The sequence below is a fragment of the Saccopteryx leptura genome, chromosome 3, assembly GCF_036850995.1.
Source record: "Saccopteryx leptura isolate mSacLep1 chromosome 3, mSacLep1_pri_phased_curated, whole genome shotgun sequence".
In the NCBI taxonomy this organism is placed as follows: Eukaryota; Metazoa; Chordata; class Mammalia; order Chiroptera; family Emballonuridae; genus Saccopteryx; species Saccopteryx leptura.
The window spans coordinates 107,414,000-107,440,588 of record NC_089505.1 but is presented as its reverse complement, the minus strand read 5'-3'; the positions used below and the strand labels follow the sequence as shown (position 1 = coordinate 107,440,588).

General features: G+C 49.9%; 2 protein-coding genes and 1 pseudogene across 4 annotated transcripts; 2 read left to right on the top strand and 1 right to left on the bottom strand.

The window, feature by feature from the left end:
- Positions 1–904: 904 nt before the first annotated feature.
- LOC136399906 (myotubularin-related protein 9-like) lies at positions 905–7,705 on the top strand (annotated as a pseudogene).
- Positions 5,990–20,053, bottom strand: EIF3I (eukaryotic translation initiation factor 3 subunit I). The gene is given in 12 exon segments (XM_066375744.1): positions 5,990–6,167; positions 6,312–6,404; positions 8,188–8,261; positions 8,551–8,640; positions 8,758–8,868; positions 14,984–15,111; positions 15,194–15,343; positions 16,921–16,986; positions 17,271–17,358; positions 19,646–19,738; positions 19,833–19,861; positions 19,864–20,053. Coding segments are annotated over 12 exon segments (1,179 nt in total). The 5' UTR covers positions 20,039–20,053; the 3' UTR covers positions 5,990–6,085.
- On the top strand, positions 19,920–26,544 carry TMEM234 (transmembrane protein 234). Of its 3 annotated transcripts, XM_066375753.1 has the most exons (6): positions 19,920–19,970; positions 20,270–20,421; positions 21,214–21,280; positions 25,536–25,628; positions 25,803–25,861; positions 26,223–26,544. In XM_066375753.1, the coding sequence occupies exons 1-6, from the start codon at positions 19,955–19,957 to the stop codon at positions 26,322–26,324; spliced, it is 489 nt and encodes a 162-aa protein (XP_066231850.1). In that variant the 5' UTR covers positions 19,920–19,954; the 3' UTR covers positions 26,325–26,544. The 3 variants fall into 3 exon arrangements, with proteins under 3 accessions (XP_066231850.1, XP_066231849.1, XP_066231848.1); XM_066375752.1 differs by lacking the exon at positions 25,803–25,861 and having other exon boundaries at positions 26,146–26,544; XM_066375751.1 differs by having other exon boundaries at positions 25,803–26,544.
- Positions 26,545–26,589: the final 45 nt, after the last annotated feature.

The following is a 26,589-nucleotide window of genomic DNA, read 5'->3' as shown; positions in this document are numbered from 1 at the left end:
GAACGGAGAGAGATGAGAAGCATCAATCATCAGTTTTTTGTTGCGACACCTTAGTTGTTCATTGATTGCTTGCTCATATGTGCCTTGACCGTGGGCCTTCAGCAGACCAAATAACCCCTTGCTCAAGCCAGCGACCTTGGGCTCAAGCTGGTGAGCTTTTGCTCAAACCAGATGAGACCGCATTCCAAGCCGGCAACCTCGGGGTTTGGAACCTGGGTTCTCTGAGTTGTGTCAGAGTCTGACGCTCTATCCACTGCACCACCGCCCTGTCAGGCTAAGTGTGACTCTTGCTAGACTGAAAACCCCACTAACAGAACTCATTCATCCTTTGGTTCCAACACTAAATATAGAACCCAACTCAGTGTATGGACAATTCTTATTTGGTTAAAGGATGGAGTGATAGGGCACAGGGCTCCAGAGGGCAGGACTAAACCAGAAGTGGCCACCCTAATGGGAGCCCTTAGGCAGGGACTTCCAGCTGTGGTGGGGAAGGGGGGCCAGCTACACAGCTGCTAACATTTAAGGTAGATCAAGGGATTTCCCCCAGGCAGCCTCAGATGTAAAGGGGGAAGTGGGCAGTTCCCAGTTTCACACCCACACTCACACCAGAGTCCAGGAGAAGAGATGGTACCTTTCTTTCTTTCTTTTCTTTTCTTTTTTTAGTCAGCAGGAGTGCCAGCACTTCAGTCTAAAAAACCAAAAATATTGAGTGCCTCCTGCAACTCAGGCAGACGTTAAGGGTTTTTAAGCAAGATTATTCTCCCCATTTCACAAATGGTGAAATTAAGCTTTCCTTAACAAGTTCTGTCTGGGGTCCTCGCTAAGAAGTACTGGCAGTAAGAGGGGGAACTTCCTCTGAAGTTGTGCGATAGATCTCTTCCTCCAAGGGGCCTCCTAACAGCGGTCCTGCCTACGTCGCCAGCTGCCCAGCCAGTTTCTGTCCCTTTCCAAGTTCGCGCTTGCCCCTCCTGGGGTCAGTCTTTTTTGCCGAGTCCCAGGCTTGTCACTGGAGGAATGGCGTCCTTGGAGTTGATCCGTATGGGCCTGGCCCAAGCCGAGCTCTTGTGGGGCCTGGCGGCACCCAGACTACGCGGCACGCTATGCATCAAAGGCCACCACCTGCTGCGGTCTCCAGGGCGGCAGGCGACTACGGACCTGTGGCTGCTGCTGTGGCATAGAGTCGACTCCATCGAGAGGCGGTGAGCGTGGCGGGGGCAGCCCCAGAGTTGGGAACGTCGCGGCTCCGCGAGATGAGGGGAAAGGACAAGCACAGTTGGAGCTGGTGCATTATGTCCAATCCTATAAAACTGATTTCTCCTCCCCTTATGGGGGGCGAGGTACACTAAGCCCAAACCTGTCCATCTCCAGGGCCGCGAGTGACTCGGGCACCAGGCTGTGCTGTAAGGACCTGCGCGTGCTACACTGAACATGGCGTGGAAACGACGCGGGACATAGCCCACTCCATCGAAGCCCTTAAGCTACCCCAAGCCCGTAAACAGGGGCTACTGAGCAAGAGTCTTCAGCAGCCAGCGTTATCGTGGGGCACGGCTAATGGCTAGGGAATGCGAGGTGGTCTGAAGTACTTGAAGAGGTGGGAGCTGCGGAACCGAGGAGCTGGAAAGGTGCAGATGAGATGATTCCATCTTTCCTAGATCCCCTGACTTCCTTCCCAAGGCACTGTCCCCCTTGGAATCAGTCATCGTCCCCTATCCGTTCTTCTACCGTCCCAAGGGCTTGAGATTGGGTGACGCCTGGCACTTCCACCCGCCCGAATGCTACTTCCAAGAGAGGAGCTCGCGAGGGGGGCGCGGTCGAGGCGGCCTGGGAGGAGCGCGGGACGTGACGCTCACTGGGTACTCCAGACCTGGCCTTCGCCCCTGCCTGTGCCGCAGACCGACGCGGGGCAGCTGAGCGAGGCGACCGAGGCCTGAAGCTTGCGCCCCGGTTGCCTCGCGCTGTGCATGACGATGCCCTGGAGCGCAGCGTCCGCTTCTGTCAAGGAGGCCGCTTCCCTGTGCTCAGCTGCCACCACGCTCCCCGCAGAACCATGAGTCTCACTCCTCCCCAGTCTCGGCCGCTAAAGGCAACCGCGAAGCTACCGGGCCCTTTTCTCAACTGGCCGGGCCAATTCGCTGTCCCACTGCTGTCCCACTGCCGCCCTTTCTAGCCGCGCCGGGTCACCCGCCGGCTCGCCGAATCCTGCCTTCCCAGGCACCCGCCCCGCGCCTCTCCCGGGTTTCGAAGTGTAAACTCCCTGGCCCCGCCTTCTGGCCGGTCCCTGACTCTGACGGCTTGTCCCTTCTTTGTCAGCCCAGCACCCGCCCATGGTCCCTCCCCATCCTGCCACAAGCAACCCGGACCCGGGTCCGAGGCTTGTGAGTTCAGCTCGTAAGGCCCCTGCGCCCCATCCCGCTCCTGCCGGCGCTGACCCGCTCCAGGGTGTAGACCCGCCCAGGAGCTCTTGGAGCGAAGTCCCTGACCCAGAGATGGTGGGTACCGCTTCAGGAGGTGAGTCCCTGTCTGCAGGTGCTGCTACGTCCCAGCCTGCCCCTGACCGGCTCCGGAAGCAGCGCTGAGCGGAGGAGCTGCTGCGGCTGTGCTGGCTGGGGCTCGCCCTGTGGCCCAGGGATTCGTCGTGGATATGCACTCGGCCCAGAACGCCAAACAGGCCCGCTTGCCTGGCGGCCGACGAATCCAAGGCCACCTACTCCGGCTGGAGAAGACTGCACCGCCCCGGGACAGGTAAGGTAAGGGGGCTTCCCCGGCTCTCCTGCAGGACTCTCCATGAATAGGAGGGGTGGCATGGGGGGTATAGAGCCGAAAGGGGTGTCTTACAAGAACTTGAAGACTTTTAGGCCTTTTTTGGTAGCCATTTCACCAGGTGGGCATCACCACATGCATACTCCCACTGATAGAGCTCATGACTCTCTGGGTGCCCCAACTCTGCTGGAAAGACCTCTTGACATTAAACTGAAAACTGTCTTCGTTGACCCCCCCAACACATACACACACACACACTCTCTCTCTCTCTCACACACACACACCTTGTTGGTTCCAGCTCCCTGCCCTGAGGACTGTACCTGCCCAGCTCTATCTATTCCCTCTGTCTCCAGATGATGATAGTACTAAGAGGAGGTCCTGAGGGAGTTTTTGTGCTTTGAGGGGGGTGCACTGCTCCCCTACCCGGGATACAAAACTCTGTTTATTCATTTATTCAACCAACATTGAGTGCAAAGGCTGAGATGGTGGCTAGTCTAGACATGGCCGCGAGATCAGCAGTATACAGGCAGTTAAGAGTTCAGTGTGATAAGTAGCAGCACAGAGTAACCGCCTCTATCTTTTTTTTTTTTTTTTTTTTTTTTTTACAGAGACAGAGAGACAGAGAGAGGGATAGACAGGGACAGACAGACAGGAACGGAGAGAGATGAGAAGCATCAATCATCAGTTTTTCCTTGCGACATCTTAGTTCAGTGATTGCTTTCTCATATGTGCCTTGACCGCGGGCCTTCAGCAGACCGAGTAACCCCTTGCTCGAGCCAGCGACGACCTTGGGTCTAAGCTGGTGAGCTTTTGCTCAAACCAGATGAGCCCTCGCTCAAGCTGGTGATCTCAGGATCTTGAACCTGGGTCATCCGCATCCCAGTCCAACGCTTTATCCACTGCGCCACCGCCTGGTCAGGTTCTATCTTAATATAGGTAGTCCAGAGAAAGTTCCTGAGAGTAAGATGCTTTAGCTGAGACTGGAAAAAGGAGGGGAGTTACCCAGAGGGTGGTAGAATGACATTCCATGTGGATGCACTGCAGGTGTATAGGCAGGAGCCTGGTCATTTGCCCTGTCTGGGAAACTGCAAACACTGCAGTACAGTGGGAGAGTAGTGTGTGACTGGTGAGAGAGGTGGGGCTCAAGAGGTGATGGGGGCCAGAGCTAAAATCTTAAGGTAGTGAGGAGCTACTGAAGGTTTTTAAAAATGGGATGTGAAATATAGCATAGGGAAAACGGTCAATAATATTGTAATAACTATGTATAGTGTCAGATGGGTACTAGACTTATGGGGTGATTACTATGTAAGTTATATAATAAAGTCTAATCACTACATTATACACCTGAAATTAACATGTCCACTTTAATTTGAAAATATTTTTATTGATTTTAGAGAAGAAAGGAGGGGGGAGAGAGAAAGAGACAAAGAGACAGAGACATTGATTTGTTGTTCTACTTATATACATTCATTGGTTGATTTGTGTATGTGCACTGACTAGGGAATCAAACCCACAACCTTGGCATATTGGACGACACTAACCAAGTTATCCAGCCAGGGCTTTGCAATTTAAAAAATTTTTAAATGAAATTTTTAGATAAAAAAGTAATTTTGAAAAAAGATTTCCTGCCCTGGGTAGGTAGCTCAGTTGGTTAGCATCGTCCAGATATGCCAAGGTTGTGGGTTTGGTCCCGGGTCAAGGCACAGGGAATCAACCAATAAATTTCAGATGCATGGAATGGCAAATCAGTCTTTCTTTCTCCCTTCCTAAAATCAATACATTAAAAAAAAGAAATCCAATGAATGTATAAATGAGTGGAACAACAGGTCAATGTTTCTCTTTCCCCCTCCTTCCTCTCTCTAAAAAAATCAATAAATAGGCTCTGGCCAGGAAGCTCAATCGGTTAGAGCATTGTCCTGATGCACCAAGGTTGCAGGGTTCAGGGTACATACAAGAATCAATCAATGAATACATAAATAAGTAGAACAAATTGATGTTTCTTTCTCTCCCTTCCTCTAAAAAAAGTCAATTAAAATTCACTAGTCCTGCCTGACCAGGCAGTGGCGCAGTGGATAGAGCACGGGACTGAGATGCAGAGGACCCAGGTTCGAGACCCCGAGGTCGCCAGCTTGAGTGTGAGCTCATCTGGTTTGAGCAAAAGCTCACCAGCTTAGACCCAAGGTCGCTGGCTCAAGCACGGGGTTACTCGGTCTGCTGTAGCCCCATGGTCAAAGGCACATATGAGAAAGCAATCAATGAACAACTAAGGTGTCGCAACGAAAAAAATAAAATAAACTTAAAAAAAATTCTTTTCACTATTCCTGACTTGTCCACATTCACATTGGGTCCTTTTCCACATTCTCGCTTTTGTCCATGCAGTTCCCCCTCCTAAGTATTTCCATGTTTTTGTATACCTGGTGAAGTTCTGCTGAAAGACCCAGCCCAAATGGCATATTCCTAATTAACCCCTGACACTTTCAGGCAAAGTTAAGCAGAACTCCTTGAGAACTAGGACCTTGTCTTGTTCCACTTTATTTTAGCACCCAGTATAGGATTTGACAGGCACCAATGTTTGCAGGAAAAAGAAGAGGTTATTACTGCCCCAGGGCTATCACCCTAAGAATCCCTGAGCACATAGCTGAGTCTGGAAACTCACTCCCTCTCTTCACTGTGGGAAATCAGAACTTGTGGCCTGGGCTCAACTAGTCAAAACAAAAAAACCGCCAGAACCCACTCTACATGCTCAATCCTTTAGCCATCTGGACCTCTGTAGAGCCCCAGAGCCTATGACTGTAGCAAGGTGACCCACTCCATTTCCCTTCAGGAAGTTATCCTCTCTTAACTTTCTTACCTGTCCTCTATGCTGGACCCGTCTACCTGAGTGTTCAGAGGTAGCATGGGAGAAGATATGGCAAATAGTGACAGATGAGAAGACAAAAGGCTGTCAGGCAACAGTGTCAGCCTCTGAGCCCCAGCCCTAAGTGCTGGCCTTGTGAAGTGGCTGAGATGTTCCTGAGACCTCTCCAGGCCACTCAGCATGCTTGGACCTTGGATGAGGTTGCCTCCAACCAGCCTAGTCCATTATACTGAAGTTCTAGGTTCAAAGTGTCCAAAGTGTAGGGAGGTACAAATAATAAAGGTATCCGTGACTACTTATCAGTTCACTGGGGTTCACATTGAAAAGAAAAATGATTAAACAGACCCCACAAAATATCTGACCAGGAACCAATTATTTTCAAACTAATTTATTATTTTTCAGAGTCAAAAACTTTACGTGAGCCTGGGCCTGGAAACTTTTCCCTTGCCAGTATGGAGATCCAGCTTCTTAAGCCTCAAATTCAAATTCAAAGTACTGTGGGTCGAAGTAGTGGATGCGGACATAACCATCTTCTCCGCCACTGCTGTAGCTGGAAAGAGATAGCCACGGACCATTCAGATGCCTGCTCTGGGGGAGGCAGGCCTGGGGAAGAGGCATGGGGAAGGGGCACGGGGTGGGCCCGTGAGGCAGGGACCAGACCTGGGCGAGCTCAGCTCCCTTCACTGGGCCCTACCTCTTGCCATCAGGATGGAAGGCAACACTGTTGATAGGTCCGAAGTGACCCTTGACTCTTCCAAACTCTTCTTCAAAGGCCAAATGGAAGAACCTTGAGAAAAAAGGGTGGTGAGGAGGACAGTTAATTTACTCTCCATCTCCTTCCAAAAAGCTTTGGAGGTACCACTCCCCAATACAAACCATGAGGAAGCTGGGGTAAAGGAAATGAATGTGAACAACATTAAGTTAGGGGAAGATCAGGCCCAAATGTCTGCCTGTATACATAGCTAACACTTCCTTACTACATGCCGGGCAGGGTTCTAAGAGCTTAAGAAGTATTAACTCATTTATTTAATCTGCACAGTTTTATGAGCTAAGCATATTATCACTGTCCCCATTATACAGCGAAGGATAACTAGGCACAGAAAAACAATGATGTGTTTAGGGCATCAGAGTAAGCCCGAGAGCTCATGCTTTTTTTAAGATTTTTTTTTTGCCTGACCAGGCGGTGTCGCAGTGGATAGAGCGTCGGACTGGGATGCGGAAGACCCAGGTTCGAGACCCCGAGGACGCCAGCTTGAGCGCGGGCTCATCTGGCTTGAGCAAAGCTCACCAGCTTGGGCCCAAGGTCGCTGGCTCGAGCAAGGGGTTACTCGGTCTGCTGAAGGCCCGTGGTCAAGGCACATATGAGAAAGCAATCAATGAACAACTGAGGTATCGCAACAAAAAACTGATGATTGATGCTTCTCAACTCTCTCCGTTCCCGTCTGTCTGTCTCTATCTATCCCTCTCTCTATCTCTGTAAAATAAATAAATAAATAAGATTTTAAAAAATTGATTGACTTTAGAGAGGAGAGAGAAGGGGGTTGGGGGGAGCAGGAAGCATCAACTTGGCAGTAGTTGCTTCTTGTATGTGCCTTGACCAGATAAGCGCAGGGTTTTGACCAGTGACCTCGGTATTCTAGGTCAAGGCCTTATCCACAGGTCAGGCTCTTTTTTGTTGAGAGAGAGAGAGAAGGAGGAAAAGACAGAGGGAGATGGAGAAGCATCAACTCATTCCACTTAGTTGCACCACTGATTGCTTCTTGTATGTGCCCTGACCAGGTCTTGAACTGGAGAGCTCGGGATCAAACCAGTGCCCTTGGGATCAGCAACCCTGGGATCAAGCCTGAGACCACAAGCAGAGACCCCAGGCACAAACCAGCGACTTCAGTGCTCCAGAAGAATGCTCTGTTCACAGTGCCACTGGCCAGGGCAAGAGTTCATGCTCTTAGCCTGACCTGTGGTGACACAGTGGATAAGCATCAACCTGGAACACTGAGGTTGCTGGTTTGAAACCCTAGGCTTGCCTGGTCAAGGCACATATGACAAGCAATCAATGTACAACTAAAGTGAAGCAACTATGAGTTCATACTTCTTTTTTTATAGGTATTCTTTTTTATTTTTTATTTTATTTTATTTATTCATTTTTTTTTTTAGAGAGGAGAGAGAGAGGGAGAGAGAGAGACAGAGAGAGGAAAGACAGAGAGAGAGAAGGGGGGAGGAGCTGGAAGCATCAACTCCCATATGTGCCTTGACCAGGCAAGCCCAGGGTTTTGAACCAGCGACCTCAGCATTTCCAGGTTGACGCTTTATCCACTGCGCCACCACAGGTCAGGCTATGAGTTCATACTTCTTGCTTCCCTCTCTGTAAAATCAATAAATAAAATTTAAAAACAAAACAAAAAGAGTTCATGCTCTAAACTGGTATATTACACACTTGTCACAGGAGGGCCATAAAATCTGGCTGTACTTTCTGGCAACTAATGAAATAGGGAAGTCTCCTTAAATGGTTTGTGTCCATTATGAAAGATACTCCATGAGATTTCAGCATAGAAGAGCCCCTTCCCCTTTACCTGGCCTCAAACTTGCCAATCCTGGTGGAGGTGGTGGTTACATCCATGGCTTCCTGACCACCGCCCAGCACCACCTGAAGGGGAGAAGAACTCTAGACAAGGCCAAAGGACAGGCAAGCCCATTTTCATTCCCCCCAACCCCCAGACCGGGAGGGGACTAAGGCAGGGGCAAAGAGATACTTTAGCCACCCCCTACCCCATTCCTTGGGGCTTCTCAATTGTTCAGCCTTGTTGATGCTCTGGGAATCTCCTCTCTGCCTGACATTATTTCCACCCAGAGTTCTTCCTTAACTGCTAGACAAACATCTAGATCCCGGAAGCATTCTGAGGCTTTAGTAGGGAGCCTAGGTGGGATTCTCTTACATGGTCGTAGTTAGGAGAGAGGGCAGCTGAGTTGACAGGACGTTCTGTCCGGAAAGTCTTCTGATGTTCAAGGGTTGTGGAGTCAAAGAGCTGGAGAGAGAAGGTGGAGGGAATCTGTAAAAGGAGCCTTCTTGGAGGCAGTCAGGCAAGCTGAGAGCTGTGCAGGAGGATTGGAGCAGCCCTGCCCGACCCCTTGCCCAGGCTCACCTTGGCTGTGTTGTCCTTGGACGCAGTGACAAACATGGTCATGTCCCTGGATAACTGGATGTCATTGATCTGCCGGGAGTGCTCCTTAACATTCACCAACACCTCTCCAGACTAGGGAAGGAAGGAGACTGAGACTCTGAGCAGCCCCAATCCCACTAGCCCCATTACTCAGCCAGGATTCAACACTGCTTCCTGTTCCATCAAGGGAATGGGAAGTCTCGGTTGGGACCGCCTAAGTATCCCCTGAATTAACACTTACTCCCTCTCCCAAGCCCAAGCCTACATCTTAACTTGGCCCATGTGCACAAGTTTCATAAATGCTGCTAGTCCATCAAGGAAAACACATGCTTATGGTGACAAACCTATGGACCTATTAATCATTACATTATAATGCTAAAATAGTTTCTATTTATTCCTTTTTTCTTTTTTTTTGTATTTTTCTGAAGTTGGAAACAGGGAGGCAGTTAGACTCCCGCATGCGCCCGACCGAGATCTACCCGGCATGCCCACCAGGGGGCGATGCTCTGCCCATCTGGGGCGTTGCTCTGTTGCAACCAGGGCCATTCTAGCACCCGAGGCAGAGGCCACAGAGCCATCCTCAGCACCCAGGCCAACTTTGCTCCAATGGAGCCTTGGCTGCGGCAGGGGAAGAGAGAGACAGAGAGGAAGGAGAGGGGGAGGGGGTGGAGAAGCAGATGGGTGCTTCTCCTGTGTGCCCTGGCCGGGAATCGAACCTGGGAGTCCTGCATGCCAGGTCGATGCTCTACCACTGAGCCAACCGGCCAGGGCTATTTATTCCTTTTTTCAACAAATATTTATTGTATAGCCACTAACTGCCAAGCATTCTGCTAATAAGCACTTAACAACACCTCACTTCATTTAATCCTCACAATGATCCTATGAAGAAGGGTACTTTAACGGACAATTTAAAAGAAAGACACTAAGGCCTGACCTGTGGTGATATACTGGGTAAAGCATCTGGAGAGGTGGAATGCTGAGGTCACTGGTTTGAAACCCTGGGCTTGCCTGGTTAAGCCACATACGAGAAGCAACTACTATGAGTTGATGCTTCCTGCCCCCCCCATCAATAAATAAAATCTTAAAAAAAACGACATTAAAGTTCAAAGAGGTGGTATGACTTGGGAGATTATATATACTGCTGCCTGACCAGGCAGTGGCGCAGTGGATAGAGCACTGGACTGGGATGCGGAGGACCCAGGTTCAAGACCCTGAGCTCGTCAGCTTGAGCGCGGGCTCATTGGCTTTGAGCAAGGCTCACCAGCTTGAGCCCAAGGTTGCTGGCTTGAGAAAGGGTCACTCAGTCTGCTGTAGCCCCCCAGTCAAGGAACATATGAGAAATCAATCAACAGACAACTAAGGAGCGCAACGAAGAATTGATGCTTCTCATCTCTCTCCTTCCTGTCTGTGTGTCCCTATCTGTCCCTCTCTCTGTCTCCGTCACAAAAAATAAAAATTATACACACACACACATTATTAGGGGATATTTTAAAATATGCAGCTATAAAATATCCCCTAATTTTTGTGAGCAGTGTATATACAGTAAGAGGCAGACAGCCCCAGCTTATCCCTCTTCTCCGCTAGGGTCTGGCGCACACGAGGATTGCTGCATGCCTACATTTTCTTAAGATTTTCTCAAAGGGCCATTTCATGTGCTTTCCTTTCCCACAAACTGCTAGACTGTGTAGCATGAGCAGAGTTGAGTCTGTCCTTAAAAGTACCTCTCTGTGTCTCAATTTCTCTATCTAGAAAGCAAGATTGCTAAAAGCCACCCAGGGTCACCATAAAGATACTGGGACTGGCATTACCAGGCAGTGGCGCAGTGGATAGAGCGTCGGACTGGGATGCTGAGGACCCAGGTTCGAAACCCCGAGGTCGCCAGCTTGAGCGCGGGCTCATCTGGTTTGAGCAAGAGCCCACCAGCTTGGACCCAAGGTCGCTGGCTCCAGCAAGGGGCTACTCGGTCTGCTGAAGGCCCGTGGTCAAGGCACATATGAGAAAGCAATCAATGAACAACTAAGATGTTGCAACGCGCAATGAAAAACTAATGATTGATGCTTCTCATCTCTCTCCGTTCCTGTCTGTCCCTGCCTATCCCTCTCTCTGACTCACTCTGTCTCTGTAAAAAAAATTAAAAAAAAAAAAAAGATACTGGGATTGTGGCTTATTTGACTTTGTTGTAGCAGGTACCTGGCCCAGGTCCTGTAAATGTCTGTTAGACTGGAAGGCTTTGAGCACCATGCCTCACACAAAACATAGTCTCAAAAAACATTCATTTCTGCCCTAGCTGGTTGGCTCAGCGGTAGAGCGTCAGCCTGGCGTGTGGAAGTCCTGGGTTCAATTCCCAGTCGGCACACAGAAGAAGCGAAGTGTCCATCTGCTTCTCCACCCTTCACCCTCTCCTTCCTCTCTGTCTCTCCCCCTCCTGCAGCCTAGGCTCCATTGGAGCAAAGCTGGCCTGGGCCAACTGAGGATGGCTCTGTGGCCTCTGCCTCAGGTGCTAGAATGGCACTGGCAGCAAGGGAGCATCACCCCAGAGGGGCAGAGCATCGCCCCCTGGTGGACATGCCAGGTGAATCCTGGTCAGGGCGCTTGTAGGAGTCTGTCTGACTGCCTCCCAGCTTCTGACTTCAGAAAAATACAAAAGAAAAACCACATTTCCTTTTCCTTTACCATTTTTACCTATTCTGAAGGAAGAATGTATTTTTGTCTCCTCCATCAATCTGTTCATATGGTAGGGATGTATCTGGCTCCTATATTTTGGGAACACGCATCAGCTTTGTCGGCTGACCTACGTGGGGGCACAGATCAGCACCACTATTTGCTAGCACCAAGCATAATTTATGTTTTTTGTTTGTTTGTTTGTTTGTTTGTTTTGGTGACAGGGAGAGGGACAGATAGGGACAAAACAGGAAGGAAGAGAGGAGATAGATGAGAAGCATCAATTCTTCGTTGTGGCACCTTAGTTATTCATTGATTTCTTTCTCATATGTGCCTTGACCAGGGGGCTACAGCAGACTGAGTGACTCCTTGCTCAGCAACCTTGGGCTCAAGCTGGTGACCTCGGGGTTTCAAACCTGGGTCCTCCATGTCCCAGTCTGATGCTCTATCCCAGGGGTCCCCAAACTACGGCCCGCGGGCCACATGCGGCCCCCTGAGGCCATCTATCTGGCCCCCGCCGCACTTCCGGAAGGGGCACCTCTTTCATTGGTGGTCAGTGAGAGGAGCCTAGTTCCTAATGAAATACTGGTCAGTTTGTTGATTTAAATTTACTTGGTCTTTATTTTAAATATTGTATTTGTTCCCGTTTTGTTTTGTTTTTTTACTTTAAAATAAGATATGTGCAGTGTGCATAGGGATTTATTCATAGTTTTTTCTTTATAGTCCAGCCCTCCAATGGTCTGAGGGACAGTGAACTGGCCCCCTGTGTAAAAAGTTTGGGGACCCTTGCTCTATCCACTGCACTACAACTTGGTCAGGCCATTTATGCCTTTGACTTCAGTTCCTGTTCCCTTCCTGCAGGTAAACCTGGTGCCTAGTGGGCCATGGTCAGTGCTTGCTGAGAGACTGACTAACCTTTATTGTATTGGTATTACATTCTGACATTCCTCAGGAATGCAAGTACCCGAATCAGAAATATCAGACAGCCTAGACTTTATCTTTTCTTCCCATACTCATTTCATCCTCATCAGTCACCCTTAAATATCTCTTGAGCATTAAGTACTCCATATCCCCATGGCTATTCCATTGCCTAGTTCAGGTCCGTTCTCCAAACTGTAGCTTGCAAAAGCTTTCTAAAGAGGATCTGATCATCAATAATAATTTCAAGATTCCCTTTTGCCTACAGGAAAATCACTCCTTAACTCCTGACACTCAAAAAATCTAGTCCCTGTCCACCTTCCCAATGCCACATTCCAATAATACAAGACTATTTCATAAAGAACCCACACACTGGATGTGAGGGCGATCTGGCTGCGACATCTGTCACCCCATTGATCGCCAGGGTTGATTCGGCTGATGTGGCTGGCTAGGCGGGTGTCCCCTTCCTCCCTCACCGCTCCATGTGCATCCCTCCCGAAGCTGCATGCTCGGTCGAAGAGGACGACCTTCCCCGCTAGAGGAGAGGACCGTTCTTCGGTCAAGGGTATACGAGTAGCTGCGCTCCCCTGCTAGAACCTCCAAACAAGTCTCAAGAACCCACACACTGGCCCTGGCCGGCTGGCTCAGTGGTAGAGCGTCGGCCTGGCGTGCGGGAGTCCCGGGTTCGATTCCCAGCCAGGGCACACAGGAGAAGCGCCCATCTGCTTCTCCACCCCCTCCCCCTCTCCTTCCTCTCTGTCTCTCTCTTCCCCTCCCGCAGCCAAGGCTCCATTGGAGCAGCCTTTGCCCGGGCACTGCAGATGGCTCTGTGGCCTCTGCCTCGGGGGCTGGAATGGCTCTGATTGCGGCAGAGCAAGCCCCAAGATGGGCGGAGCATCGCCTCTGGTGGGCGTGCCGGGTGGATCCCAGTTGGGCGCATAAGGGAGTCTGTCTGGCTGCCTCCCCGTTTCCAACTTCAGAGAAATACAAAAAAAAAAAAAAAAAAGAACCCCACACTGCCTGACCAGGCAGTGGTGCAGTGGATAGAGCATTGGACAGGGACGCAGAAGGACCCATGTTCTGGACCCTGAGGTCGCCAGCTTGAGCACGGACTCATCTGGTTTGAGCAAAAGCTCACCAGCTTGGATGCAAGGTCACTGCTGGAGCAAGGGGTTACTCAGTCTGCTGAAGGCCCGCAGTCAAGGCACATATGAGAAAGCAATCAATGAACAACTAAGGTGTCGCAACGAAAAACTGATGATTGATGCTTCTCATCTCTCTCCGTTCCTGCCTATCTCTCTCTCTCTGACTCTGTCCTTGTAAAAAAAAAAAAAAAAAAGAACCCACACACTCCCTCAACTCTGCCTATGTGTGCCTGCTCCTTTTGCCAGTAGAACGTACTTTTCTTCCTGTGTGAAGCTCCATTTCTTCTCTATGGCTTAATGTCCATGCCACCTCCTCTGTGACACAGGGTACTCTGACCTTGACTGAGACATCTATGGTGGCACAACTCACAATCTGACTCATCAATAATCATTTCCCTGCCTGCATGTGCTAGCTTTTGCCAGTCTGTCTCCCCTTGGGGCAGGGCCCTGGAACTCAGTGACAGCAGGAAAAGAATTCATTGTGATCATTATTAACAGAGCCTGAGAATTCTGTGACAGGTTTTTCAAACACCTAATATTGCCTGACCAGGCAGTGGCGCAATGGATAGAGCGTCGAACTGGGATGCAGAGGACCCAGGTTCGAGACTCTGAGGTCGCCAGCTTGAGCGCAGGCTCATCTGGTTTGAGCAAAAGCTCACTAGCTTGGACCCAAGGTCGCTGGCTCGAGCAAGGGGTTACTCGGTCTGCTGAAGGCCCCCCCATCAAGGCACATATGAGAAAGCAATCAATGAACAACTAAGGTGTTGCAACGCGCAACAAAAAACTAATGATTGATGCTTCTCATTTCTCTGTTCCTGTCTGTCTGTCCCGATCTATCCCTCTCTCTAACTCTGTCTCTGTAAAGAAAAAAAAAAAAAAGACACATATGAGAAAGCAATCAATGAACAACTAAGGTGCCACAACAAAAAACTGATGATTGATGCTTCTCATCTCTCCGTTCCTGTCTGTCTGTCCCTGTCTATCCCTCTCTCTCTCTGTCTCTGTAAAGAAAAAAAAAAAAAGACACATATGAGAAAGCAATCAATGAACAACTAAGGTGCCACAACAAAAAACTGATGATTGATGCTTCTCATCTCTCCGTTCCTGTCTGTCTGTCCCTGTCTATCCCTCTCTCTCTCTGTCTCTGTAAAGAAAAAAAAAAAAGACACATATGAGAAAGCAATCAATGAACAACTAAGGTGCCACAACAAAAGACTGATGATTGATGCTTCTCATCTCTCTCCGTTCCTGTCTATCCCTCTGTCTCTGTAAAAACAAAACAAAACAAAAACACCTAATATTATTAGATCCTTGAGACATTTTGCAGATAAACAGGCTCAGGAAAGTTATGTAACTTACCCAACATCACACAGCTAGAAAGTGGTAAAGTCTGTATTTAAGTCCAGCTCTTGCTCTTAACCACTGCACAATCCTGCCTTGTAGAAAATCATTGTGGTGAGCTCAGGTCCCACCAAGCCCCTTACCTTGGCGCTATACTGGTTGAGCTCTCCACTCTCATGGCCTGCAATGATGCATTCCCCTAGAGGTCCCCAAACAGCACTGGTGATCTTGGAGTCATTGCAAGGGATCTTCATGTAGGGCTCGTTGTTGTCTGTGTGGGGCGGCAGATGTCAGGGCCTTGGCTTTGGAGTTACACCTTTCACCTCAACCCCACCCCTAGGCCCAGCCCTTACCAATCTGACTCGGATCCCGCAGGTCAAAGAAGCTCACAAAGCACTGGTAGCCCATTTGCTTGTCCGTGGAGAACATGATGATGTTGCCCCCAAAGTCAAAGCCACAGGTCCGGACGGCTGAATTGGTCTTGAGTAGGGCCAGCTGCTTCCCTGGGGACAGACAAAGTCTGGGCCACTCCTTGCTCATTGCCATAGTAGGGAAGAGTCTACACCTGCCAATCATTACATCTCACTGTTTTTCCTGTTCTAGTGGTTCCAACCCACCACCCTCCTCTTCCTCACTGCTATGCTTTGGCTCAAGTCTGTGAACTTCTTCCCCAGTCTCTCTTCAGACATCCTGCTAATGTGGCACCCCTCATAGTAGAGTGCAGGACATCTGTTTCCTAAGAATGTGCTCCTCCACAGCAAAGACCTGCTCTGATTTCTCTGGATGTCCCCAGTGCCCAGCACAGCCCTGGCATAGAATTGGATGCCCTGTAAATATTTATGATACTAAACTGAGCAGCATATCAGGATCCCGTTTTTAGTCTCAGTTCTTCCAGTGCTCTCCACCTCTAGGCAAGCTTGCTAAAACTGAACACAGACTACCACTCTTCCTTGCTCAGCGACCTCCGCAGTGTGCCAATCTTACAGAACAAAGCCAAGCTTCTAAGCTTAGTACTGCCTGTTCTGGTCCCAGCAACTGCCTAATCTGCTGCACTATGTATTTCATTCCCCAAGAAGCAGAAACTCTTGCCAGATCAGATGACTTGGACATGACACTTGCCATGCTTTCATTCCTGCATGTGCCAAAGTAATGACCTCTTTCTCATCCTTTAAGGCCCTGCTCTATGACACTTACCTTGGGAAATCTCCCTGGGCTGCTCCCATCCCATTCCCGGCAGCCAGAGGCCCCCTCTGGCCTTCCACAGTGCTCTATGTGTCCTCTAACATGACTTGTATCTTACTGTAGTGCCTCCTTTTCAGTCTCTGTTCTTTATTTTCTCATCTGTCTCTTGCTTCCTAGACTAGGAACCATCTCTGGATTTATACATATTTCCTCAGAACCTGTTTGTTTAAATAGTATGCTATAGGCCTGACCTGTGGTGGCGCAGTGGATACAGCGTCAACCTGGAATGCTGAGGTTGCCAGTTCAAAACCCTGGGCTTAGCCCTGGCCAGATGGCTCAGTGGTAGAGTGTCGGCCTGGCGTGCAGGAGTCCTGGGTTCGATTCCCGGCCAGGGCACACAGGAGAAGCGCTCATCTGCTTCTCCACCCCTCCCCCTCTCCTTCCTCTCTGTCTCTCTCTTCCCCTGCTGCAGCCAAGGCTCCACTGGAGCAAAGTTGGCCCGGCGCTGAGGATGGCTCTGTGGCCTCCGCCCTCAGGCGCTAGAATGGCCTCTGGTTGCAACAGAGCAATGCCCCAGATGGGCAGAGCATCGCCCCCTGGTGGGCATGCCAGGTGGATCCCGGTCGGGCGCATGCGGGAGTCTGTCTGACTGCCTCCCCGTTTCCAACTTCAGAAAAAATACAAAAAACAAACAAACAAACAAAAAAAACCCTGGGCTTGCCTAGTCAAGGCACATGTGAAAGCTGATCCTTCCTGCTCCTCCCCTGTTTCTATCTCTCTCTTTCTCCTCTCTCTCTGAAAATGAGTAATAATAATAAAAAAAGCTAAACAGTATACTATAGGTCCTCACTGTTTGTTAAAGTGAATGACCAAAAAAAAGTGAATGAACCAGGCTTACCTGTTTCACAGTCCCAGAGACGACAGCTGTTGTCAGCTGAGCCAGTGAGGACATGCTTAGTGTCCCCTGAAGAGTGTGTTAAGAAACATGACCAAGTTCACCAAACCCAACTGAATCACCTCCCTGTTCAGCCCCAGAGAGCCCTTCTTCCTCTTACCTCATTCTAACCTCCTCAACCAGAAACGGAATTTGTCCTAATTGTTCTCCCCACAGTGAACAGACCAGGGAGTAGGAGGTAGGTATTACTCTCTAGATCCACAATAGCACCCCAAATTCTCAGCTCCAAGTCAACAGCCTCTCTGTTGCAGGCCTATCCTAGGAACATAAACTCAAAGCAAAGGCAAGGATACAGTCAGCGTCTACACACCACACAGCTCCAGTATGGCCCATGTAGGTGCCCAGCCTCTCACCATTCACAGAGTACCACACATTGACAATCTGGAGGAGTCAAAGACAATGTGACAGGATGGTACACACCCAGGCTGAGCAATGGCTTCATATTTTGCCCCAGAACCCCTCAGCAGCCTCTAGCCAGGTCAGAGTCTGCCCTTTCCTGCTCATCTCTTGGGACACAGCAAACTGCTGGCAAAAAGATCAACTCTTGGATTCTTCTCCTTCCTGCAGGTTAAGTGGCAGGGGAGTCAGGAGGCTGATAAAAACTTCTCTATTTGCCTCTGTTCCAGCCCTCTCCCATATGTCTAAACCCCCAGGAAAAGAAAAGGTCAAGCTGAATGCAAGTCCAGAAAAACAGGAGCTTTGGTATTCTGTCCAAGTGGGAGCTGCTGGTAGTAGGGAAGCCGGGTTTCAATCCCTGTTCTGCCACTATCTCACTGTATTATCTCAAACACAGGGCTTCTTTCCTCTGAACTTCAGTTTTCTCATCAGGAAAATAATACTTTCTTCAAAGGATACCTGTGAGGCTATTTCAACAAAATGATGTCTAAGGAATTTAAAGTATAAGTGACTATCATTAATGAGGCACTCATAGCATCATGTTCTGTGCTACGCTTTTTTTTTTTTTTTTGGTAAGATTTTACAGCCTGACCTGTGGTGGTATAGTGTATGGGGCGTCGACCTGGAATGCTGAGGCCACAGGTTGGAAACCCCTGGCTTGCCTGGTCATGGCACATACAAGAAGCAGCTAAGAGCCTGACCAGGTGATGGCACAGTGGATAGAGTGTCGGACTGGGATGCGGAGGTCCCAGGTTCAAGACTCTGAGGTCACCAGCATGAACAGGCTCATCTGGCTTGAGCAAAAAAAAAAAAAGCTCACCAGCTTGGACCCAAGGTCGCTGGCTCAAGCAAGGGATTACTCAGTCTGCTGAAGGCCCGCGGTCAAGGCACATATGAGAAAGCAATCAATGAACAACTAAGGTGTTGCAACGAAAAACTGATGATTGATGCTTCTCATCTCTCCGTTCCTGTCTGTCTGTCGCTATCTATCCCTTTCTCTGACTCTCTCTCTCTGTCCCTATAAAAAAAAAAAGAAACAGCGAAGAGTTGATAGTTTTTTGTTTGTTTGTTTGTTTGTTTTTACAGAGACAGAGAGAGAGTCAGAGGAATAGACAGGGACAGACAGACAGGAACGGAGAGATGAGAAGCATCAATCATTAGTTTTTCGTTGCACATTGCGACCCCTTAGTTGTTCATTGATTGCTTTCTCATATGTGCCTTGACCGTGGGCCTTCAGCAGACCGAGGAACCCCCAGCTTGGGCCCCAAGCTGGTGAGCTTTTGCTCAAACCAGATGAGCCCACGCTCAAGCTGGCAACCTCAGGGTCTCGAACCTGGGTCCTCGGCATCTCAGTCCGACGCTTTATCCACTGCGCCACCGCCTGGTCAGGCAAGAGTTGATAGTTGATGCTTCCCACTCCTCTCCCCCTTTCTCTCTCTCCTCCACCCTCTAAAATCAACTCATATTAGTAGTTGCTTCTCGCCTTGGCCTGGCAGGCTGGGGGGTTCCAACCAGCAACCTCAGCATTCCAGGACGCTTTATCCACTGCATCACCACAGGCCAGACTGTGCCATGCTCTTTACCTCATCTAATCCCAAAGACAACCTCATGAGGAAGGTACTACTAGCATCTATATTTTATAAAAAGGGAAACAAAGTTAGAAAAGTTAAATGACATGTTCAAAGTCACATTGCTGGTGGATGCAGGAGTCAGGATTCAAATCAGGTGTGTTTGGCTTCAGAGCCCCTACTGTTAGTCGGGAGGTACCTCAAAAGGCAGCAGTGTGAGGGACTGTTTGCATTCAGTGAGTGGCAGGCTGGGCCCCAGGACTGACTAAAATAAGACCAAGGACACCTTCATTAAGTCCTCTGTGTCCCTCCTTCGCTGCCCAAGGATCAGCTTTCCCCTCTAGAAATGGCCTGTTTTCCTTTCCTGGTAGAACAGTTCTGTTCTTCCCCAGAACGGTCTTCTCCAGGTACCCTGAACGAACTGACCCCCGTCCTGTCCCCATTCCACAATGGTCACCTGCATTCATTCTTCCCAGCTACTCTCTTCTACCAACAATTGGGTTCTTTCCAACCTTTCCCGGTAGAATGTTCTCGCCCACCTACCCCCGGATTGGTCATTCCCCACTTCTTAGAATAGGGCGCTCTTTGGGTCCCCGCTAGCGACAAAACCAGCCTGTCCACCCATCTCCCTGGCAAAATGAACTCGCTCCCTCCCGGGCCCCCTCCGGAAAGTCCCGCAGGCCCGCCCTCCCGGCGTCGCTCACAGGGTCCTTGGCCACGGTGAAGAGGAGGTCTCCCTCGCGGTTGTACTTAATCTGCGTAATGGACCGCTCATGGCCCTGAAGCAGGATCGGCTTCTGTGGGGACAGGACGGGAGTGTCAGCGCCTGAAATAGGCCCTCGTCTCGGCCCCGGACCCCGACAGCAACACCTCCAACTCTGTGGAACTCACCATCCCTGCGCAGACGCCAGGAAAGAAGCAACGTGAGTAGGGCCGGAAAAGGCTTTGGGGCCACTTCCGGGTTGTGGGTCTCCGCCCCTTCGTGCCCGGAAGTGGAAGGGAGAGGCGTTCCCATGGCGGCGTCCCTCGGTTTGTAGGCAGCTAGTCCCCTCCGTGGGCTTCTCATACCCACCCGAGCTCCTTACCCTAGTGTTCATTTCCTACTCCCACTCCATTACCTAAATCAGACCTCTGCTACCAAACCCCGGGTTTCTGGATCCATCTTCCCGGTCTTCCGGTGTCTGTCATACCCGCCAGTCGCACCCGGGACATCGGAGAGCGAAGGAGGGCTGTAGGGGTGGTAGCTGGGGATGGGAAGCCGGAGGCTGGTGGGGCTTGGGGAGCGGCTGTTTGGTGGCGGGGAGAGAGTCACTCGCATCTTCATCCAGGGCAGGCGCTGGCTCTGGTGCTCGTGGCCGCTTTGTGGGGTGGTACCCAGCCGCTGCTGAAACGGGCTTCCTCCCGCCTGCAGCAGGTTCATGAGCGGACCTGGGTCTGGCAGTTGCTGCAGGAGATGAAGACCCTCTTCCTGAACATTGAGGTGCGTCTCTGAATGACCTCTTTGGGATAGCTGCTAAGAATCTGTCTGGTCTCTGGAGTCAAAACAGTCTGGGTCAGAATTTGCACCCCACCACTGACTAGAAGCTCTTGGATGAGTCATTTGTCTTCCTTGAGCCTAAGTCTTATTATTTGTAAGATGGGAATAATAATGGTAACCACTTTACATGGCAGTTGTGAAGATGAAATGAAGTGAAGCCCATAAAGCACTTAGCATTGGGCCTAGTACATAATTACTGTTCAAGCTATGGCTGCTATTTAATATTTTATTACGGTGACTCCACAGACCTCTCCAGAGTGAGGGCTTGGGGTTCAGATTGTCCCTGGGGAGGGGAGATAAGAAAGGACTTGGAGAATTACTTCTGACCCCAATGCTGCCTGTCTAGGTCTGTGGGAAAGACAAGACAGGCACAACCGCTTCTCAAGGCTAGGGCGATGAGAGATACAGATAAAGTGCTGTGTGAGCTCAGGGGAGGGAAGCTGGAGCTAGGGGACTTGGAGTGGCTCCTTGGAGGGAGTGACATTGGCATTCAGGGACTTGCAAGATGGGGAGGATGGGAACTAGAAGGGCTGAGGGAGAGGGCATTCAGGACAAAGGCATAGAGTTCAGTCAGTAAGTTTCCCTCTGCCTGGGAAGAATCCTTTTCAGAGGGCTTAGTGCTCCCTGGGTCCTTATAGCTATTCCTCCCTCCAAGGAAAGGCATATTTAGAGGCTCAAAGAAGGCAGTGCTGCTCAGTCAAGCAATCACACTGACTGCAGATTTCTTCTTTCCAGTACCTGATACCCTTTTTCCTCAACCAGTGTGGCTCCCTTCTCTACTACCTCACCTTGGCATCAACAGGTGGGTTTCTGGCTTAGAACTGTGTGCTTAGTGGCAGAGGGCATTTCTGAATCACTGTGGGAGGGGTGCCTGCAGCACCTTGTTTCCATGAGTGAAGGAGAGCCCACTGTCTCTGTTGCTGTCTTTTTTTTTTTTTTTTTTTACAGATGCAGAGATAGACAGGGACAGACAGATAGGAACGGAGAGAGATGAGAAGCATCATCAGTTTCTCGTTGCGCGTTGCGACTTCTTAGTTGTTCATTGATTGCTTTCTCACATGTGCCTTGACCGTGGGCCTTCAGCAGACCGAGTAACCCCCTGCTGGAGCCAGCGACCTTGGGTCCAAGCTGGTGAGCTCTTTGCTCAAGCCAGATGAGCCCGCGCTCAAGCTGGCGACCTTGGGGTCTCGAACCTGGGTCCTTCCGCATCCCAGTCCGACGCTCTATCCACTGCGCCACCACCTGGTCAGGCTGTTGCTGTCTTTGCACACTCTTCTCTGAGCTATACGGGCACAGTGGCTGGTTATGAGTATACTGCCAGGTACTAGGGTTGGTTTGAAGCCTGGAAGTTTTGTACAGCAGCAGAGAAAAAAAGGAAGGTTCATTTTGTAACTTCTTTCATCTGTCTTAAGTCCTATATAGCATGTCAGTGTAGAAGGATTTGAAACCATATATTACCTAAAGTTTATGTTTTTGAACTTTGCTATGAGAAGTCCCCCTGCTGTCGTTTCACCTCCTGTGGAGTCTCACCCAGGCCCCCCCAGGGGCTTGAGGGGAATTTGGGCCCCAGATCACTTTGGGGAACACTTCAGAAACAATGGCAGGGTGAGGGCATAGGCTAACCTCCAGACCTGCCACATCAGCTTCAGCTAGAGTCACTGTACTTTCATCTGTTTTACATTTTGGGCTTCTTATACTGCTTCATTTGAAAGAAAATTTGAGCCCTGGCTGGGTAGCCCAGTTGGTTAGAGTGTCATCCCTATACATCAAGGTTGCAGGTTCGATTTCTGGTCAGGAGACATACAAGAATCAATGAATGAATACATAAATAAGTGGAACAACAAAGGCCCTGGCCAGTTGGCTCAGTGGTGGAGCGTTGGCCTGCGTGCAGGAGTCCCGGGTTCGATTTCCGGCCAGGGCACACAGGAGAAGTGCCCATCTGCTTCTCCACCCCTCCCCCTCTCCTTCCTCTCTGTCTCTCTCTTCTCCTCCCACAGCCAAGGCTCTATTGGAGCAAAGTTGGCCCCAGGCGCTGAGGATGGCTCCATGGCCTCTGCCTCAGGCACTAGAATGACTCTGGTTGCAACAGAGCGACGCCCCCTGGTGGGCATGCCGGGTGGATCCCGGTCGGGCGCATGCGGGAGTCTGTCTGACTGCCTCCCTGTTTCCAACTTCAGAATAAAAAAAAAAAAAAAAAGAAGTGGAACAACAGATGATGTTTCTCCCACTCCTCTCTCTTTCTTCCTCCCTCTTCCTCTCTCTCCCTCTCTCTCCTTGTCCCTCTCTCTCCATCTCCCTCGCTTCCTCTGTCTCTAAAAATCAATCAATAAATAACATTTAAAAAAAAAAAGAGGCCCTGGCCGGTTGGCTCAGCGGTAGAGCGTCGGCCTGGCGTGCGGGGGACCCGGGTTCGATTCCCGGCCAGGGCACATAGGAGAGGCGCCCATTTGCTTCTCCACCCCCCCCTTCCTCTCTGTCTCTCTCTTCCCCTCCCGCAACCGAGGCTCCATTGGAGCAAAGATGGCCCGGGCGCTGGGGATGGCTCCTTGGCCTCTGCCCCAGGCGCTAGAGTGGCTCTGGTCGCGGCAGAGCGACGCCCCGGAGGGGCAGAGCATCGCCCCCTGGTGGGCAGAGCGTCGCCCCTGGTGGGCATGCCGGGTGGATCCCGGTTGGGCACATGCGGGAGTCTGTCTGACTGTCTCTCCCCGTTTCTGGCTTCAGAAAAATACAAAAAAAAAAAAAAAAAGAGACAATTTGCCTGACCAGATGGTGACGCAGTGGATAGAGCGTCAGACTGGGACACAGAGGATCCAGGTTCTAAACCCCAAGGTCTGTGGCTTGAGCATGGGCTCATTGGCTTGAATGCAGGCTCACCAGCTCGAGTGCAGGGTTGCTGGCTTGAATGTGGAATCATAGATATGACCCCTATGGTTGCTGGCTTGAGCCCAAAGGTTGCTGGCTTGAGCCCAAAGGTTGCTGGCTTGAAGCCCAAGGTCACTGGCTTGAGCAAGTGGCCACTCGCTCTGCTGTAGCCCTCCCCTCCCCCATCAAGGCACATATGAGAAAGCAATCAATGAACAACTAAAGTGACACAGTGAAGAATTGATACTTCTCATTTCTAACCCTTCCTGTCTGTGTCTGTCTGTCACTCTCTCTGTCAGAAAAAAGAAGACAGTTTGATTTAACCAATATTACATAGGGAAACTGATGTCTACCTCACTCCAATGCCCTTGCTCTTCCATTGACCATGTCGCTTCCCTCCCATCTACTATTGCAGACCAGTCTTTAGCAAACATGGCATTCAGTGGAAGGTGTGTAAGCTTAAAAGAAACAGCTCTCTGTCGGTAGGAACTGTGTCAGTTTCTTGGATGAGTAATGCCAGCTGTGGTGGGGCCTTGACGGGATGAGGAACAATACTGATATTTCCTGCCCTGGCCTGGTAACTCAGTTGGTTGGAGCGTTGTCCTGATACGCCGTGGTTGCAGGTTTGATCCCTGGTCAGGGCACAAACAGGAATCAACCAATGAATGCATAAATAAGTGGAACAACAAATTGATGTTTCTCCCCCCCAAAAAAATCACTAAATACATTTTTTAAAACTTGTTTGATTCTTAAAAAAAAAGAGCCTGACTGGTGGTGGTGCAGTGGATAGAGCATCGACCTGGGACACTGAAGTCCCAGGTTTGAAACCCGGAGGTTGCCAGCTTGAGCACCGGCTCACCAGCTCAAGTTGCGAGGTCGCCAGCTTGATCTTAGGATCATCGATTGATCCCACAGTCACTGGCTTGAGCTCAGAAGTCGCTGGCCTAAAGTCCAGGGTCACTGGTTTGAGCCCAAGGTCACTGGCTTGAACAAGCGGTCACTAGCTGGGCTTAAACTCCCTGGTCAAGGCACATATGAGAAGCAATGAACAACTAAAGTGACTCCATTACCAGTTGATGCTTCTCATCTCTCTCCCTTCCTGTTTCTCTCTCTGTCTCTGTCTGTCTCTCTTGCAAAAAAAAATAATAATTTTTTTTTTCCTCCTCTGCCTGAAGCAGGTGAGGCCTGGCAGTGCTGGGCAAGAACGTGCTCAGGAGTCCTCAGCCAGTCTTGTTGTAAACAAGTAACTCCACTTCCAATTTATCCATTTTTTGTTTTGTTTTGGTAGGTGTGTGGTAAGAACACTTAACATGAAATCAACCCTCTTAGCAAATTTTAAGTCTACAAAATTTAAGTGTAATACAGTTTGAATTAACAATGCTGTTTACTGCATTATTCTTTTCCAAGTTCATTTACTGAGAGTCAGTCCCTTGGATCTTCAAAACTAAGGAACAGATCCTGGGCTATGGTGACCTCTATTTAGGGTCCAACCCTGTGAGGCCTGCCCTGAACAGAAGCCTGGCCTCCTACCTCTGATATTGTTTCTTCTCCTTTAACCTTTAGGCCCAAGCCTTATGGAAACAGAAACAAAATGTGCTTCATTTGCTGTTTTGGTTTGTTCATATCCATTAGATCAGTAAGGGCACAGCTTTAGAGTCTGACAGACCTTGGTTTAAATCCTCAATTTGCCTCTATTTATGTGACTTCTTTGAGCCTTTGTTTCCTTTATCTATGCAACATGATGATAGTGCTCTTCTTGCAGTGTTGTTGTGAAGGTTTAAAGAAGATACGTACTCAAGCACCTAGCACATAATGTGTGCGTAGTAAGTGGTGGCTGTGTCTGGTATTAGTGCAGTGATTCCACTGCATCCTTTGGGCTTTGGGTGCCTGTCTGCCTAGATGTTCTTGAGATCCCAGGAGCTCTCTTTGAATGCGAAGATCTGTCCTTATCAGCAAACCAGGGTGGTTCCAGACCTTGTAGTCCAGGTCTTCATGCTGGAATCCTGAGGGGGCACTGAGTTTGGAGTCAGGAAGCCTGGGTTTGAATCCTGAGCTTGACTGTGACTTCATCTGGAAAATGGGATCACACAATACCTTTTTATTTAAAAAGTGTCTTGATGATGAAATGAAAGTGTTTTGTGCTTAGAAAGTTATTTTTTTGCATCTCTGATTCTTTTTTCTATCTGGTCACTCAGATCTGACCCTAGCTGTGCCCATTAGTAATTCTCTGTCCATTATCTTCACACTGATTGTCGGGAAGGTCCTTGGAGAAGACATTGGTGGAAAACGTAAGTCAGCCACTGTAGGTATGGGGAGCAGCTACTTGGGCCTCGACACTCCTGCTTTAGTTCTCCCAGAGCCATCTCCCATGGGTGGTGGGAGAGGACCTTCCCCCAGCCCTGCGCCAGCTCCTACTGGCATGGCTGGGCTTAGAGACCCTGGCTTTCTACCCATTATCCCAGGAACATTTGCAGGCATGGTGCTCACCATGGCAGGAATTACACTCTGCATCACAAGCTCAGTGAGCAAGACCCAGGGACAACCTTCTACCCTTTGAGTGGGCCAGTGCTACCCTCTAGCTCTGCTGTCCCCAGGAGGCCATGAGGTGCAGACAGTGAGCAGATGGACCTAACACTGCCCCTTCTGAGCCTCTGCCTCCCATCGTTTATGGGGATAATGGCTACCTTGTGGATCACAAGAAGAGACAAGAGTAAAAGGGTTTTGTAACTTTCAAGAACTGTTCAATGGCTGGGATGTAGTGCAAGAGACTTCTCACTCAGCTTCAGCCACCTTTCTGCCCAGCAGCGCTCCTCCTGCTGTCACGTCAGGCCCCCAGCCCAGCCACTGTCATTGTAGCCTGATCTGGACTATCCCAGCAGCAGCGTCAATGGACTGCAGAACCCCAGCTGTCTGGAGAGGGCCAGCTCCAGTCTCTGAGCCAGAAATGCAAATGTGAGGCCTCCAAAACTCAAAGCTTTGGCTGACTGTGGGGGGGACTGAGGGACGGAAGAAGCATCAGAATGGCAGATGTATGGGTGATGAGCTGCCTGTTAGCCATGCGTGTCCCACCCTTGGGATGGGTGGAAATCCTCAACTGTCCACCCCTCTCACAGAAAGACAGCTGTGAGCCCCAGCACTGCCTAACTCCAGCGTTGGTGCAATGCCTGGTGAGTAGTAGCCTGTAATAAATCTGTAGTAAACCGATGGAGGTTAGCAAGTATTCTTTTATTGTGACAATCCCATGCCCAA

What these genes read in the sequence shown, in the direction of transcription:
- TMEM234 (XM_066375753.1), top strand. An exon ending in CCCTCTTCCTGAACATTGAG is followed by an intron (nt 20,422 to 21,213) that starts GTGCGTCTCTGA and finishes TCTTCTTTCCAG; the next exon opens with TACCTGATACCCTTTTTCCT. An exon ending in AGAAGACATTGGTGGAAAAC is followed by an intron (nt 25,629 to 25,802) that starts GTAAGTCAGCCA and finishes CCATTATCCCAG; the next exon opens with GAACATTTGCAGGCATGGTG.